The 16,708-nt window shown below is 40.3% G+C and overlaps 1 protein-coding gene across 3 annotated transcripts in view; it reads left to right on the top strand.

Annotated features, from left to right (window-relative positions):
* Positions 1–16,708, top strand: part of LOC105480211 (sodium voltage-gated channel alpha subunit 10) — a 100,205-nt gene that overhangs the window by 21,610 nt on the left and 61,887 nt on the right. For all 3 annotated transcript variants that reach the window (XM_011738780.2, XM_011738778.2, XM_011738777.2), the window contains exons 4-7: positions 4,823–4,951; positions 12,501–12,592; positions 14,744–14,935; positions 15,378–15,444. In XM_011738780.2, coding sequence (XP_011737082.2) covers positions 4,823–4,951; positions 12,501–12,592; positions 14,744–14,935; positions 15,378–15,444 — 480 coding nt within the window. The remainder of the gene's footprint in view (positions 1–4,822; positions 4,952–12,500; positions 12,593–14,743; positions 14,936–15,377; positions 15,445–16,708) is intronic.

The following is a 16,708-nucleotide window of genomic DNA, read 5'->3' as shown; positions in this document are numbered from 1 at the left end:
AAAAATATAAAGCATGAATATGTTTGTCATGAGACAACTGGACAATGGATGTGGATAATCTCCCCAAAACAGACAAAAATATATAAGAAAATGGGAGTCATGACAATGAATAATGATAATTGAATTTTATTGGACCAATGATCCTTTTGTCCTAGCACCCAGTTTATTATCTGCTAACATTTTTGTCAAGTAATGATATAAAGCTATCAAAACTTCCATATTATTTTCCAATAAAGCTTATCAACCCCACTTTTAAACCAATTGATTGTCTCTACTACAAGTACAAAATAAGGCTTTCCAGTATAAAACTGTGAAAATTTTATGTTAAAGGTTGAGAAGACAACAAAACTATAGAGTCATCATTCATCCTCATATCAAAAACAAGCACAATTGCACTCTTGCTGGTAAGATACGAAACCAGTTTCCAAATCAATTACAAATATTGCAGTTGGAAAAGAAACAAGAAAAACAATTGGTATAATTCCTTAATCAGAAGTATTGCATTCGTTATAATGTGACTGGCATTTAAAGGCAATGACTGTTATGTATAAGAGCAGACATTTTGTTTTATAGTTGAACAAAACTATGAATAAATAAGTTGTCAGCATATGTTCACTATATATATGGGAAAGACTCAGTGACTTTTTGTTCTATTTATCATGAAGCTAATTTTAAAAGGAGAGCTTTCTGGTATAATTAAAAATTAGTTTGAACCTATGAAACAGACTTTAAAAGGTATGTTGGCTTATGCACTAATGTTTGTAGCAGCATTATTCACAATAGCCAAATATGTCCATCAACAGATGAATGGATAAAAAATGTAGTATATATGTAAACCATGGAATATCATTCAGTTTTAAAAATGAATGAGATTCTGATACATGCCACAACATTGATGAAGCATTGTGCTAAGTAAAATAACTCAAACGCAAAAGAACAAATGTTGCATGATTCCACCTTTAGTAGGTACCTAGAATAGGCAAATTCATGGAGACAGAGAGTAGAGTGAAAGTTGCCAGACAGGAGGAATGGGGAGTTATTGTTTAATGGGTACATTTCTGTTTGGGATTATAAAAAAGTTTGGAAACAGATAGCGGTGACGGTTCCACAACACTGAATGTACTCAATGCCACTAAATTGTGTACTTAAAAATGGTGAAAGTGGTAAATGTTATGTTATGTATATTATACATAGTTTACCAAAACTTTTTTTTTAAAGAGGAAAGGTATTAAATTGCCATTGAAGAAATCCAGCCGCAAAGTCAGCAAGGAAAGGTATCACTATCTAGATAGAAGATGCTGCTTCCAAATTCCAATGCTAGCTCATACCTTATTCACAGAACGCAGCTGGGGGTCTGTAATATGCCTCCAGATTCTGATTTGCTGTTGAGGTACACAGTGGAAATTGTGAATACAAACTGATTGTGGTCACTTAGTGTACATCTCTTTGACCTACTGGGCTGAAATGAAAAGTGAGTAAGAGAGGCTGCTCTCCCACATTGAATTGCTTTGGCTGGCAAATAGGAAAGGCTTACACAGAGTTTTAAAAATAAGGCATGAAATTTTTTAATTACGATTTTTATGAATACAAGTTAGGTATCTCAGTGATCCATTCAGAATTTGAATATTATGAATCTTTGCTTTCAGAGCCTGAATATCGGGATTCGTAACAATCAGACATCAGTGGTGCAAGTGCCTCAATGGCTGAAAGCTTGACTTTTTCCCAATACCCAATGATTTTCTTCATTCACCAGAAAAAGCACTTAGGAAATAACACACTGGGCTTATTAAAAATTACATCCAAATGCTGTAACCGAACATCAAGAAATAACTTGCAGAGCCAAATACCACCAAAGAGAGGATGCAACTCCATTAGCTGCTGTTGAGCTGGGGCACTTGCCTTCTGGTGAAACACTGAAAATAGTCTTTAGAGAGCACTCTCTCCATAATTTCTGGGTCTGTGTTTGATTTGACAAACCAGAAATATCCGTCAAAGCTTCGCAACAACCTATAATTCTGAGTTAAGATTTTCTAATTTAGAAAACATAAAGAGTGTGTGGGGGAAACCAACAAGATATGGAAGCTGACAGCTCAAGCAGCTATGCAGCCAGATATAGATTTCTTCATGATTTCAAACATGATTTCTCCTCTCACAGATGTGAAAAAAAATTATTCACTTTTTAATTTGACTTTTACTTTTATTTAAGACATATATGTTCATGATTTAAAAGGTCACAGAGTTTTATAAAGATTCTGACCAAAAAAAGCAGTAATTTCATTTTTCTCATCTCTTCTTTCCAGAGGCCACCATTTTTAACTTTTTTTACCTGTGTCTTCTGATACCTCCCTATCTCCAATAAGATACTCATACTACTAATTTTTAATTTTTCAATTTCTGATGTTATTTATTGGCTTCCTATTACGAGAACAAACTTAAGGCCACATACACAAACTCATTTCCTCTCACCCTCGTCTTTCTGTTACAGTCATATTATAATCTTCACTTAGATCATCAGATAATATATCCATTGTCTGACTACATATATAATTACATTACATTGCTAAGTAAACACTGTTTACAGCTGTGTCAGGCAGTGTACTTTGACTATATTTCCTTTTTGCACAATGTTTTTACTTTCCCTGAAGTTAATAAGGATTTGTTTCTTTGTTTGCTCAGTTTTCTATTTATCCCTAATTTGTTCCCAAACTCTTCTCCAGATGTTTAATTGTTGCTTCAATTTATTTACACACATTAGGTGCATGTGTATCATTTTTTTCCTATGGAAATCACTGCTGGAGTACTTCATCTTCTGCCTCATTCTGACCTAGATGTTTTCTAGGCCTGATGCACAGCTGTTTTCTAGATATTTTTTCTTCTTCATCCTTTTTTTGGATTCCTTTTGCCTCTTCCCTGGATCGCATATATGCTTCTTGTTTGGATGGAGAATATCCTCTAGTAACTTTTTTTTTTTAAGACGTCTCTCTATGTTGCCCAGGCTGTTGGCCTCAAACTCCTGAGTTCAAGTGATCCTCCTGCCTCAACCTCCCAAGTATTTAGGACTACAGGTACACAGCACTATGCCCAGTTTCTAGTAACTTTATTATAAGGGTAACTAAGAAGTAAATTTCCCAAGACTTCATATATTCTACCTTCTTTGACAGTTTGGCTAGGGAAAGACTTCTGTATTAGAAGTTATTTTCCTCTTAATTTTGAAGGCCTTGCTCATTGTCTTCTAATTTCTTTCTAGCCCTCCTATTAGTCAAACAATACACCTCCTAGTCTGATTCTCTAATTTTCAAACTTTTTATCGTTCTTATCCATTTTTGCTTTTTTGTTCCACTTTCTCTGAGATTTCCAAAACTTTATTTACAAGCCCTCCTATTCCATTTTTTCTTTGAAGGTACTTTTTACGGCCTTCTGTTCTTGTTCTATATGTGGAACCTCTTCTTACCTCTTAACTCTCTAAAAATATAAGTACCTTTGTTTGTTTGTTGGTTGGTTTGTTTGGAGACGGAGTCTCGCTCTGTCACCCAGGCTGGAGCTCAGTGGCGCGACATCTCTGCTCACTGCAAGCTCTGCCTCCCGGGTTCGCGCCATTCTCCTGCCTCAGCCTCCCGAGTAGCTGGGACTACAGGGGCCCGCCACTCTGCCTGGCTAATTTTTTTGTATTTTTAGTAGAGATGGGGTTTCACCGTGTTAGCCAGGATGGTCTCGATCTCCTGACCTTGTGATCCGCCAGCCTAGGCCTCCCAAAGTGCTGGGATTACAGGTGTGAGCCACTGTGCCTGGCCAATACAGTTCTATTTCTCTAACTTTTCTTCTGCCCTCTGTATTGTCTCTTTTTCTTTTCTTTCTTTCTTTCTTCTTTTTTTTTTTTGTTTTGTTTTGTTTTGTTTTGTTTTTTCAGTTGTTTGGTTGCTTTGGTTTCTGGTGTTAGAAGCATCCTTCAAATTCCTGTTGCTCCCTGGCTGGCTGCTCATGTTAAAAGTGTAGCATCTTCATGGGCTCTAAACCTGACTATCTTCTGGAAACTTAATGAGGGACAGAAGTGAATAGGGAGGGGAGTTGTTTGCCTTTCAGTGTGTAAACTTTTCTTTATGTGCATTTTTCAGTATGCAACTCTTTCCCTTTTCTTCGACTCTTAAGAAAATGAGCATCTAATCTGTTGCTGGAGCAGAAGCAGTTTCTCACTGAATGGATGGTATAAAGCAGCATCTAGAAAACCCAACTGGTTCTTGTAAAAACTTTCAAACAGTTCTTTCAGCCCTACTTATCACCCTCCCCTAAACCTTGCTTTCAGAGATACTTAGCATCTCTACATTCCAAGCAGTTCTGGGGCTCTGCGGTACAGTTTGGCTTGCTTCTAGGTATTCCCTGCTTCAGCCAGTTTTCAGCTTTCTTAGGTCTGCTCTGTCAGTTACCTCTCATCAGTCTGCCCTCCAGTCCCTAAAAACTGGGAGTTTTTAGATGAGCCCCCAGCTTCCTGCAGGGTAGAGAGGCCCTGGCAGACATAGAACAGGAGTATCCTTGCTCTTCACCCACTACTGCCCTCTGCCTAACCCCAGAACAGCAGAAGCTGCTGGCTGTCCCAGTCACATACATCCCTCCCCACTCCATCTATTTGTGTGGCCCTTCTTTTTTCCTCAGTCTGTGTCTTGTTTCCTTGCCTTACCTTCTTCCCCCTCATCACCTTGGTGATATTCTTTGCATGTTTTTTCTTGGAGCAATCACAGAAGCTCATCCCTCCCTCCTGGAAGGAGAAGGAACCCCCTGAGTACTCTCCATGGCACAGTTGATGCTCCTTTTCTACCCTCCTTCCCAGGTATGTCTTCACCGTCATTTATACCTTTGAAGCCTTGATAAAGATACTGGCAAGAGGATTTTGTCTAAATGAGTTCACGTACCTGAGAGATCCTTGGAACTGGCTGGATTTTAGCGTCATTACCCTGGCGTGAGTAATTCTCTATGCAGATCTGCATGTGTGAGAGAAGAGGGAACAAAATGGTGGGTAGGAGACAGGGCTAACATGCAGGTCCCACTTGGACAGTGTGTGGATACTTACCCATGAACGTTTGCTCCAAGAACCACTGCAGGAATATACCAGGAGAACTGAAAGAATTCACAGATCCTTTTAAATAAGTGGCACGCTGCTGCAAATTCTGCAAGACAGGTGAAAAACTGTGAGCTCCCAAAGTGTGAGGGGGGGAAACCTGCCTCCAAACACACATCCCGACTGGGGAATCTGAAAATCCAGATGACAGGAGAAGAATTTACCCTTATCTGGAACGTAAATAAATTTAGGGAGCCCACAAAATATAAAAGTAGAAGCAGCAGAGGGAAGTGCCTTGTAGGCACTCCCAGTCTCCAGCTTGAGACCAGGGAATCCATCCCTGACTATATCTCACAGGGGCCCTTGGGGAAGGCAGCCAGTGGAATCAGGGAGGGGGTCACAGGGTGAAAGAAACTTCAACTAAAATTAGCAATAATTTCAACTGGTTACAAATTTTCTTGAGCAGAATCCAGGGGGCAAATGGGAACTGCAAGCAGACAGGGAGGGATGAGGTACAAAAGTCATGCTTTCTTTCTCAGTGGGGAAGCTCACAGCCTGGGGCAAGGTCTGTGTGGGGCGCTGCAGGAGCAAGACCAGCCTCACCAACTACATGACAGCTAGGCGAGGCCTCTCACTACCAGCTATCCCCCACTTCCCTGGAGAACTCTGTGGCACAGCAGAGGCAGCCAAAATTCCCTCTGGAGCACAACCCCATTGGCTTGAGAACCAGCCCCCTTCCCCCACAGTGGCCACAGCAACCCCCACCCAAGAAGAGTCTGAGTCCAGACTCCCCTACCCCTGCCCCCACCTGATGGTATTTCCCTACCTGCCCTGGTAGCTGAACACAAAACACAGAAACTCTTGGAAGCTTTATGGCCGTGCTCATCACCTGAGAAACTAAAACATTTACCCTGGCCAACTTAGGGCGAGCTCAGATCCCCCTTCTACTAATGTGCTAGTGCTCTATTGAAAGCATCACCTACCGACTGGAGGCCAACCGACTCAGGCCATTAAAGCAACTCATGACAGCATAACTTTGATCCCAGGAAGAAGAAAACAATAGCCAATTGCACTGCCTGCAACATCCTGGCTAACCAGATGTCCTGAGTCTGTCCATGTGACAACTTCACAGCTAACATAGCTAGCATTCAAGAAAGCCAGCACATTAAACCTATCTACAACCAAGGACTCTCACAGACTCTACTTCATTCCTCTGCCACCTTCACCAGAACAGATGCTGATATCCATGACTGGGAGATTTCAAGATCAATCACATCACAGGACTCTTTGCAGACATTTCCCAGCACCACCCCAGAGCCTCGCAGCCCCACTGTGTGGCTAGGCCCAGAAGAGCAATAACGATCACTGCAGTCCAGCTCTCAGGAAGCCCCATCCCCAGGGGAATGGGGAGAGCACCACATCAAGAGATCACCCATGAAACAAAAGAATCTGAACAACAGCCCTTCAGTTCCAGATCTTTTCACTGAAATAGTCTACTCAAATGAGAAGGAACCAGAAAAGCAATTATGACAAGAAAGGGTTTAATAACACCCCTCAAAAGATCAAAGTAGCTCCCCAACAATGGATCCAAACCAATAAGAAATATCTGAATTGCCAGATAAAGAATTCAGGGCTGGGCACAGTGGCTCACGCTTGTAATCCCAGCACTTTGGGAGGCCGAGGTGGGCAGATCACCTGAGGTCAGGAGTTCGAGACCAGCCTGGAGCCAACATGGAAAAACCCAGTCTCTACTAAAAAATACAAAATTAGCTGGGTGTGGTGGTGCATGCCTGTAATCCCAGCTACTCAGGAGACTGAGGCAGGAGAATCACTTGAACCTGGGAGGCAAAGGTTGCTGTGAGCCGAGATTGTGTCATTGCACTCCAGCCTGGGCAACAAGAGCGAAACTCCATCTTCGTCTCAAAAAAAAAGAATATTAAGTGATTCAAGGAGATACCAGATAAAAATAAAAACTAACTTAAAGAAAATTTTAAAACAACAGGATATGGATGGAAAATCCTCCAGAGAAATAGATATAAAGAATAAATAATCACAATTTCTGGAAATGGAAGACACAGAGAAATACAAAATGCAGTGGAAAGTTTCAACAATAGACGAGAACAAGTAGAAGAAAGAACTTCAGAGCTCAAAGACAAAGCTTTTAAATTGACCCAAACTGAGACACACAAAAAAAAGAATTAAAAAAAAGTGACAAAGCAGCCAAGAAATTTGGGATTATGTGAAACAACCAAACCTAACAATAATGGGTGTTTCCAAGGAAGAAGGAAATCTAAAAGTTTGGAAAACTTATTTGAGGGAATAATTGAGGAAAACTTCTTTGGCCTTGTTAGAAATATAGACATCCAAATACAAGAAAGTCAAAGAATACCTCGGAAATGCATCTCAAAAAAGATCATCGCCTAGGCAAATAAACATCAGGTTATCTAAAGTCAAGACAAAGAATCTTAAGAGCTGTGACACAAAAGCCTCAGATAACCTATAAAGGAAAACCCATTAGATTATCAGCAGATTTCTCAACAGAAACATTGAAAGCCAGAAGAGATTAGGGTCCCATTTTTAGCCTCCTGAAATAAAATAAGTGCCAGCCAAGAATATTGTATCCAGCTAAACTAAGCTTCATAAGTGAAGAAAAGATAAAGTTTTTTTTTTTCAGACAAACAAATGGTGAGGGAATTTGCCACTACCAAGCCAGCACTACAAGAAATGCTAAAAGGAATTCTAAATCTTGAAATAAAACCTTAAAATACATCAAAATAGAACCTCCTTAAAACATAAATATCACAGGACCTATAAAACAATAACACAATAAAAAAAAGAAATTAAGCCAACAACTAGCATAATGAATAGAACAGTACCTCACATCTCAATATTAATGTTGAATGTAAATGCCCTAAATGATCCACTTAAAAGACACAGAAGGGCAGAAAGGATAAAAATCCACTAACCAAGTATCTGCTGTCTTCAAGAGACTCACCTAACACATAAGAAGCCACATAAACTTAAGGTAAAGAGAGGGGGAAAGATATTCCATGCATTTAAAAAGACAAATAGGGACATTATATAATGATAAAATAATTGGTCCAATGGAAAAAGATCATAATTCTAAATACATATGCACCTAACATTGAGCTCCCAAATTTATAAAACAATTACTATTAGACCTAAGAAATGAGATAGATAGCAATACAATAATAGTGGTGGATCAATACTCCACTGACAGCACTAGACAGGTCATCAAGACAGAAAGTCAACAAAGAAACAATGAACTTAAACTATAACCTAGAATAAATGGACTTAACAGATATTTGCAGAGCATTCTACCCCACAACTGCAGAATATACATTCTATTCATCAGCACATGGAATATTCTCTAAGATAGACCACATGAGAGATAGAAAAACAAATTTCAATAAATTTAAGAAAGTAGAAATTATGTCAAGTATCCTCTCAGAGCACAGTCTAATAAACCTGGGAGTTAACTCCAAAAGAAACCCACAAAACTATACAAATACATGAAAACTAAACAATCTGCTCTTGAAAGATCTTTGGGTCAACAATGAAATCAAGATGGAAGTTTGAAAATTTTTTGAACTGAATGATAATAATTACACAACTTATCAAAACCTCTGGGATACAGCAAAAGCAGTGCTAAGAGGAAAGCTCATAGCATTAAATACCTACATCAAAAAGTATGAAAGAGGACAAATAGATAATCTAAGGTCACACCTCAAGGAATTAGAGAAACAAGAACAAAACAGACCCAAACCCAGCAGAAGAAAAGGAATAACAAAGATCAGGGCAGAACTAAATGAAATTCAAACAAAAAATAATAATTATACAAAATATAAGTGAAACAAAAGGCTGGTTCTTTAAAAAGATATACAAAATTGATTGACCATTAACAAGGTTAACCAAGAAAGGAAGAGAGAAGATCCAAATAAGCTCAATTAGAAATGAAATGGGAGACATTACAACTGATACCACAGAAATAAAAAAAAAAAAATTCAAGGCTACTATGAACACCTTTATTTGCACAAACTAGAAAATCTAGAGGGGATGGATAAATTCCTGGAAATATACAACCCTCTTAGATTAAATCAGAAAGTAATAGAAACTCTAAACAGACCAATAACAAGTAGCAAGATCGAAACAGTAATTCAAAACTTGCCAAGAAAAAAAAGTCCAGGAGCAGACAGGATTCACAGCTGAATTCTATCAGACATTCAAAGAAAAATTGGTACCAATTTTACTGAAACTATTCCGAAAGATACAGAAAGAGGGAATCCTCCTAAATCACTCTATGAAGCCAGTATCACCCTGATACCAAAACCAAAAAAGGACATTTAAAAAAGAACTACAGACAGTATCCTTGATGAACAAAGATGCAGAAATCCTCAACAAAATGCTAGCTAATTGAATCCAATTATCAAAAAGATAATACACCATGGTCAAGGGGATTTCATACCAAGGAGGTAGGGATGATTTAACCTACACAAGTCAATAAATGCCATACGTCACATAAACAGAATTAAAACAAAAAAATCACATGATCTTCTCAATAGATGCAGGAAAAGCATTTGACAAAATCCAGCATCCAATTATGATTAAAACCCTCAACAAAATTGGCATAGAAGGGACATACTTCAAGGTAATAAAAGCCATCTATGACAAACCCACAGCCAACATTATTCCGAACAGGGAAAAGTTGAAAGCATTCCCCCTGAGAATGGGAACAAGACAAGGATGCCCACTTTCACCATTTCTATCCCACATAGTACTGGAAGTCCTAGCCAGAGCAATCAGACAAGAGAAATAAATAAAGGGAATCCAAATCAGTAAAGGGGAAGTCAAACTGTTGCTGTTCAACAATGATACGATCGTATGCCTAGGAAACCCTAAAGACTCATCCGAAAAGCTCCTCGATCTAATAAATGAATTCAGTAAACTTTTGGGATACAAAAACAATGTATACAAATCAGTAGCACTACTGTACACCACCAGCAACCAAGCAGAGAAACAAATCAAGAACTCAATCCCTTTTACAACAGCTGCAAAAATAAAAAATAAAAAATAAAAAAAATCTTAGGACTATACCTAACCAAAAAGGTGAAAACTTTCTACAAGGAAAACTACAAAACACTGCTGAAATAAATCATAGATGACACAAACAAATGGAAACATATTCCATGCTCATGGATGGATAAAATCAATATTGTGAAAATGACCATACTGCCAAAAGCAATCTACAGATTCAATGCAATTCCCATTGAAGTACCATCATCATTCTTCACAGAAATAGAAATAACAACCCTAAAATTCATATGGAACCGAAAAAGAATCCACATAGCCAAAGCAAGACTAAGCAAGAAGAACAAAGTCTGGAGGTATCACATTAGCTGATTTCAAACTATACTACAAGGCTAGAGTTATCAAAACAGCATGATACTGGTATAAAAATAGGCACATAGACCCATGGAATAGAACAGAGAACTCAGAAATAAAGCCAAATACTTACAGCCAACTGATCTTTGAAAAAGCAAACAAAAACATAAAGTGGGGAAAGGACACCTTATTCAACAAATGGTGCTGGGATAATTAGCAAGGCACATGTAGAAGAAAGAGACTGAATCTTCATCTCTCACCTTATACAAAAATCAATTCAAGATGGATAAAAGACTTAAATCTAAGACCTGAAATTATAAAATTTCTAGAAGATAACATTCGAAAAACTCTTCTAGACATTGGCTTAGGCAAACAGTTCATGATCAAGGTCCCAAAGCAAATCCAACAAAAACAAAAATAAATAGATGGGACCTAACTAAACTAAAAAGCTGTTGCACAGCAAGAGAAATAACCATCCAAGTAAACAGACAACCCATAGGATGGGAGAAAATCTTTGCAATCTATGCATCCAACAAAAAACGATTATCCAGAATCTACAAGAAACACAAATAAATCAGAAAAAAAAAAAAAATCCCATCCAAAAGTGGGCAAAGGACAAGAATCCACAATTCTCAAAAGAAGATATACAAATGGCCAACAAACAGGAAAAAAATGCTCAGCATCATTAATTATCAGGGAAATGCAAATTAAAACCACAATGAGACAACCTTACTCCTTCAAGAATGGCCATAATCAAAAAATGATAGATGTTGGCATGGATATAATGAAAAGGGAACACTTTTACACTCTGCTGGTGGGAATGTATACTAGTACAACCACTAAGGAAAACATTATGGAGATTCCTTAAAGAACTAAAAGTAGAACTACCATTTGATCCAGCAATCCCACTACTGGGTATCTACCCAGAGGAAAATAAGCCATTATATGAAAACATATGTATGTTTACAGCAGCACAGTTTGCAACTGCAAAAATATGGAACCAGCCTAAATGCCCATCAACCAACAAGTGGATAAAGAAAATGTTGTGTATGCACACCATGGAATACTACTCAGTAGTAAAAAGGAATGAAAGAATGGCATTGGCAGCAAACTGGATGGAGTTGGAGACCATTATTCTAAGTGAAGTAACTCAGGAATGGAAAGCCAAACATCGTATGTTCTTACTTACAAGAAAGAGCTAAGCTATGAGGATGCAATGGCATAACAATGACATAATGGATTTTGGGGACTTGTGGGGAAGGGTGAGAGGAAGGTAAGGGATAAGAGACTACACACTGGGTACAGCATACACTGCTCGGGTGATGGGTGCACCAAAATCTCAGAAATCAGCATTAAAGAATTTTCAGTGCAACCAAACACCACCTGTTCCCCCAAAAGTGTTGAAATACAGATAAAGAATGTATTCACGTAACCAAACACCACCTGTTCCCTCAAAACCATTGAAATAAAATAAAATAAAATAAAAAGCTTTGCATGTGTGTCCATGTGGGGCTTATGGGTGTATCCACGCTCACACTCTGAAGATGGTTCTTCATATCAGTTCAGCTTCCTCATTTGGAATTGTATGGCCTGGGATTTTCTTGCCACGGAGTACCGCTTTGGGCATTGCTTTCCAAGATTAGTCCCGGCCCATGAGGAGATGTCAAAGACCTCAAATCTGAGATGATAGTTAGCCTGTCACAGTGGATCAGACAAGGCTTAGCCTTGTACCCCTCGGACATGGAGGTCTCCTCCTGAGAAATCAGTGTCTGAGGAGACTGGTTAGTCAAACCCCTGTGTTTGAAGATCCATCCACATGCAGTGTTGCCTAGATCGCAATGCATCTTCTCAAAGGGTCCACTCTGAAAGATGTTACAATAATGAAATCAGTGTCAGTGTCAGTCTATAGATGGCAGTGTCACTAGATTCTAAGTGTCCGTTCTGCATGCTCTCTAGGCTAATGATACCCCAAGTTGTCCTTATTTATGCTGCATGCATCCCCAGGACCCTTGGTTGCAGAGATGCTGACTAACTTCTGGTCCTACAGATATGTTGGCACAGCAATAGATCTCCGTGGGATCTCAGGCCTCCGGACATTCAGAGTTCTTAGAGCATTAAAAACAGTTTCTGTGATCCCAGGTGAGTTGCTTGAACCAGCACATTTATTCACAGAGCATATGTTAGTTTTCACAGCCTAACTCCCTTCTTTAATTTTCACAAGAGCCCTGTAAGGTTCCAGGGCAAGGACTATTGCCCCCATTTACAAGACAAAGGAACTGAGGCCTGGAATATAGGAAATATGAACCCAAGGCCTCATCACTAGTAAGAGACAGTGTGACCTGGAGAGCCTATTGTCCCAACTCCTAGGCCAGTGCTCTTCCCACATACCACATGGCCTCATAATCAACACATAACAGGAGGGGCAAGTCTTCACTTTCTATTCTGGTTGAGGGATTCAGGCAAGACCCCCCCAGTTGAATTTTTATTTATACCTTAAACTAAATGATTAAACTTGGAAATGGGGAGGAAGGGAGAAAGCAGTCCCAGTATCTTCACTATTTCCGGAGGTCTAAAATCCTGTCTTTAGACACCCAGAGGAAAAAAGAATTAGGCAATTCTTGATTACTGAGAATTCAGAAACAAAAGTAGTCCATCAAAGCTCATTGTATGGGACCTCTAAGATCTCCACTGTCACCAGTAGCCCAGCGACTACTCTTCATCCCCCACGAGGTTGATGGTGAGGATGGGGAGGCCAGAGACAAGGCAAACTTTCTGAAATGGGACTCAGCCCTTCCCCTTTGTGGCCTGATGGGTTCTCTCCTCTCACCCCGAGCATTCGTTCTCTCATCTGTAAACAGAAACACCCATTCTAGAGTGGAAGTCGTTTCTACCATTTCTTGTCTGGCTCTGCAGGGAAAGATTGGAAACTCTCTGCCAGCTTCCACTGGACACACTTCATGAAGAGAGGCCTGGTCCTGCCCCTTCATATCTCTCTCACTTACTCTCAACTGGGAAGACCCTGAGTCTTATTTGCAAGACCTGGTCTGTCCATACTCCCTCTTCTGCCTCATCTCTCACCTCTCCTCACCTCGCACCATGCTCTGGAATCCACCTATGGTTCCGCAAATACTCCACACCGTTGCTCACCTCCTAGCCTTCGACTGTGCTGCCCCTTCTTCCGGGATATCCTTCCTCCTCTCTTTACTCAACTCACACTCGTTCCTCAGGGCTCTGCCAAGGTTTTACCTCCTCCCTTGTTTTTTTCCACCTTTCTCACACTCCACCCACCCCATTCCTACCCCTGGAACTTCAGTTAATGGCTGCTCCCCTGTGTGCCCATCTGCTCAGTAATGCTATGGACTTGCCCCTCAATTATCAGACATCAGCACTCGACATGCTGCTGCCTTAGCCATCACTCAGCTCCCAGCCCAGGGACTGACACATGTAGTGCTCAGTGGATTATTTGCTGACCAAAATGACTAACCAAAAATAAATCCTAAATTGCTTCCCTGGTTAGAGTTCTTTCTGCTACCTGTGAAGCTGCTCTCCCAAAGAAGTTGATTTTACTTACCAGAGCAACAAATCATCCCTCCTTAAACAAGAAGGTGTATCCTTCTTTGCTGCCAGCTGTGCTTGGCACAAGTTCTATTTATGCCCCAGTGACTGTCTCAGTGTTTCTTACAGTCTCTCTCTATTGCGAAAACTCACCTCTCTGTTTCTCTGTGTCTCTGTCTTTTTCTTTCTCTTGGTCTATTTTTGTTTCACTCTATCTCTCTGGCATGTCTCTCTCTCTCTCTCTCTCTCTCTCTCTCTCTCTCTCTCTCTCTCTCACACACACACACACACACACACACACACAGAGTGAGGTTCATGTGTCCTGAGTCTCAAGTTGCCTCCCAGAACTGAGAGATGCATGCAGAAAGACAGATGCCAAATTACCGGGGTGAAGTTAGTAGCTTCATGCCTAGCACAGTGCCTGAAAAAGTAGGTACTCAGCATAAATTATTTAAATTGAGTTGCTAGTGTCAGGAATTTTATTAGCTTCAAGATGATAAAAATTTATTGCCTGGGTCTCAGTTGCATCATCTTTATAATGAGAATAGCCCCTGCCTAACTGCCTGCCTCTCAGGTAAATGTAAGCTTCGGATGGGAAAGGTCTTGGAACTGCCCTGGAGTGTGTATATACTTCACTCCTGTATGTAGAGACGAGGGAGGATGGCTAAGATGAAGATGTGTGCTCTGTGTGTGCTCCCTCATCCATGTAGTCATACCACTGTCATCTTCCCACAGGCCTGAAAGTCATTGTGGGGGCCCTGATTAACTCAGTGAAGAAACTGGCTGATGTGACCATCCTCACCATCTTCTGCCTAAGTGTTTTTGCCTTGGTGGGGCTGCAACTCTTCAAGGGCAACCTCAAGAATAAATGTGTCAAGAATGATATGGCTGTCAATGAGACAACCAACTACTCATCTCACAGAAAACGTGAGTGGAGTTTTCCATAGGGATCAAGGTCTGGTTGGAACCTTGGTACCATATAGGGACAGGGGATATGGAGCCCCTGTGTGTGTGTATAGATGTATATTTTGATTCCCCTTTCCTGCCAAAATGCTTCTCTTGAGTTGTGTTTTACTTCTGGGTATTCTATTTCCTGTTGCTCAGCATCCCTCTTGCAAGGAAATGAGCCATAAATCTAGAGACAAGTCATTCTACCTCTGCTGGGGGAGACAGAGAGCCGAAGTCACTGCTCAGCTCTTCTCTTTTCAGATGTGACTTTACACCTTCTATGTGGCCCAGTATGCCCACTGAGTACCTGTAGCCAAAGGAGCTTACTTTGGAAGACTTGGGAGTGTTGCATTCACCACACAAGGCTTGGGTTGGAGGGTTCAGAACCATCTGTGAGGCTTTCTTTTCTTCCTTTCTTCAGCAGATATCTACATAAACAAGCGAGGCACTTCTGATCCCTTACTGTGTGGCAATGGATCTGACTCAGGGTGAGTTTCCAACTTATGACAAAGCAACAATTCCCAACAATTCTTTCTCTTTCTCCATCTTGTCCTTGGCATATTATGGGCACAGATGGGGTTGCAGGTCCTGGGAAAGATGTATAAATAAATAAATCATGCTCTTTGCCAACCCAGAGCTCATGGGGAGGGAATTATGAGTTAGTTTTTGCTGTATAACAAATGACCTCAAAATTTTGTGAGTTAAAGCAACAATTTATTTAATTCTTGATTCTGTGCATCAGCATTATGAACTGGGATCAGATGGGCATTGGCTGACATTGACTAGGCTCATTCGTGCATATGCAGACAGCAGATTAACTTGGAGATGGCTGGTCTAGGATGTCCTGTCTCTGCTCATGTGGCCTCTCACCTCCAAGCAGGTTAGCCTGGGCCTGTTCTCATGGCAGAGTTCCCAGAGAAACAGTGGAAGTTTGCAAAGTTTCCTCAGGCCTAGGCTTAGAACCAACACAGTGTACCTTTTGTACATTATATTGACCAAAGCAAGTCCCAGTACAGTCCAGATCCAAGAAGTAGAGAAATAGACTTCATCACTCAATGGAAGGAGCTCAAAAGTCACATTGGAAAGGATGTGGGTACACAGGGGGAAGAATTATAGCCATTTTAATAAACAATCTACCCCAGGAAGGAACCAATACGTATTTGTGTCAAATTCTCTACACTTAATCATCACAGCTAACTCCATTCTATAGCCACATTACCCTCACAAATAGAGGAATAAACACATGTATCAGACTTTGCAATTTCAAATTCTTACAGAGGCCAGATTCATAATAACAAATGAGTGGAATGGGCCAGGAGGGAACCTAGGGGCTGAGAGTTCATGCCTCCTCTAAAGGGGACAACCCCACTGCTCGGTCCAGGTTTTGGTTGCCATGTGGAAATGTGGGTTCACTGTTTCCAGCTCTTCCAACTTTTAAAATAGAAATAGGAAATTTAGATTTTTATATAAAATGTCCCAACTATAAATATTGGCTACCTATTCCCAAAAATGTCTACCTGTTGTTGGGCCAAACAAAATATTTCTGCCGGCCAAATCCAACCTATAAGCTGCTAGTTTGCAATTTCTCATGCATAGACATAAAGATGCTACTCTGTGGAGAACAAGTTCTTTACTAGAGGCTTCAAGGGCTGGGGAAACACAGTGAGATGGCGGTGTGAGGCAAGAGAGAAAGTCGGAAAGGTTTCTTGGAGGTGGTATTTGAGGTAAGCTTTCAAGGGCAGGTAGGATGTC

This window comes from Macaca nemestrina, chromosome 2 (genome assembly GCF_043159975.1).
Source record: "Macaca nemestrina isolate mMacNem1 chromosome 2, mMacNem.hap1, whole genome shotgun sequence".
Taxonomy (NCBI): Eukaryota; Metazoa; Chordata; class Mammalia; order Primates; family Cercopithecidae; genus Macaca; species Macaca nemestrina.
The sequence above is the reverse complement of the archived record's forward strand: the minus strand, read 5'-3'. Positions and strand labels throughout refer to the sequence as shown.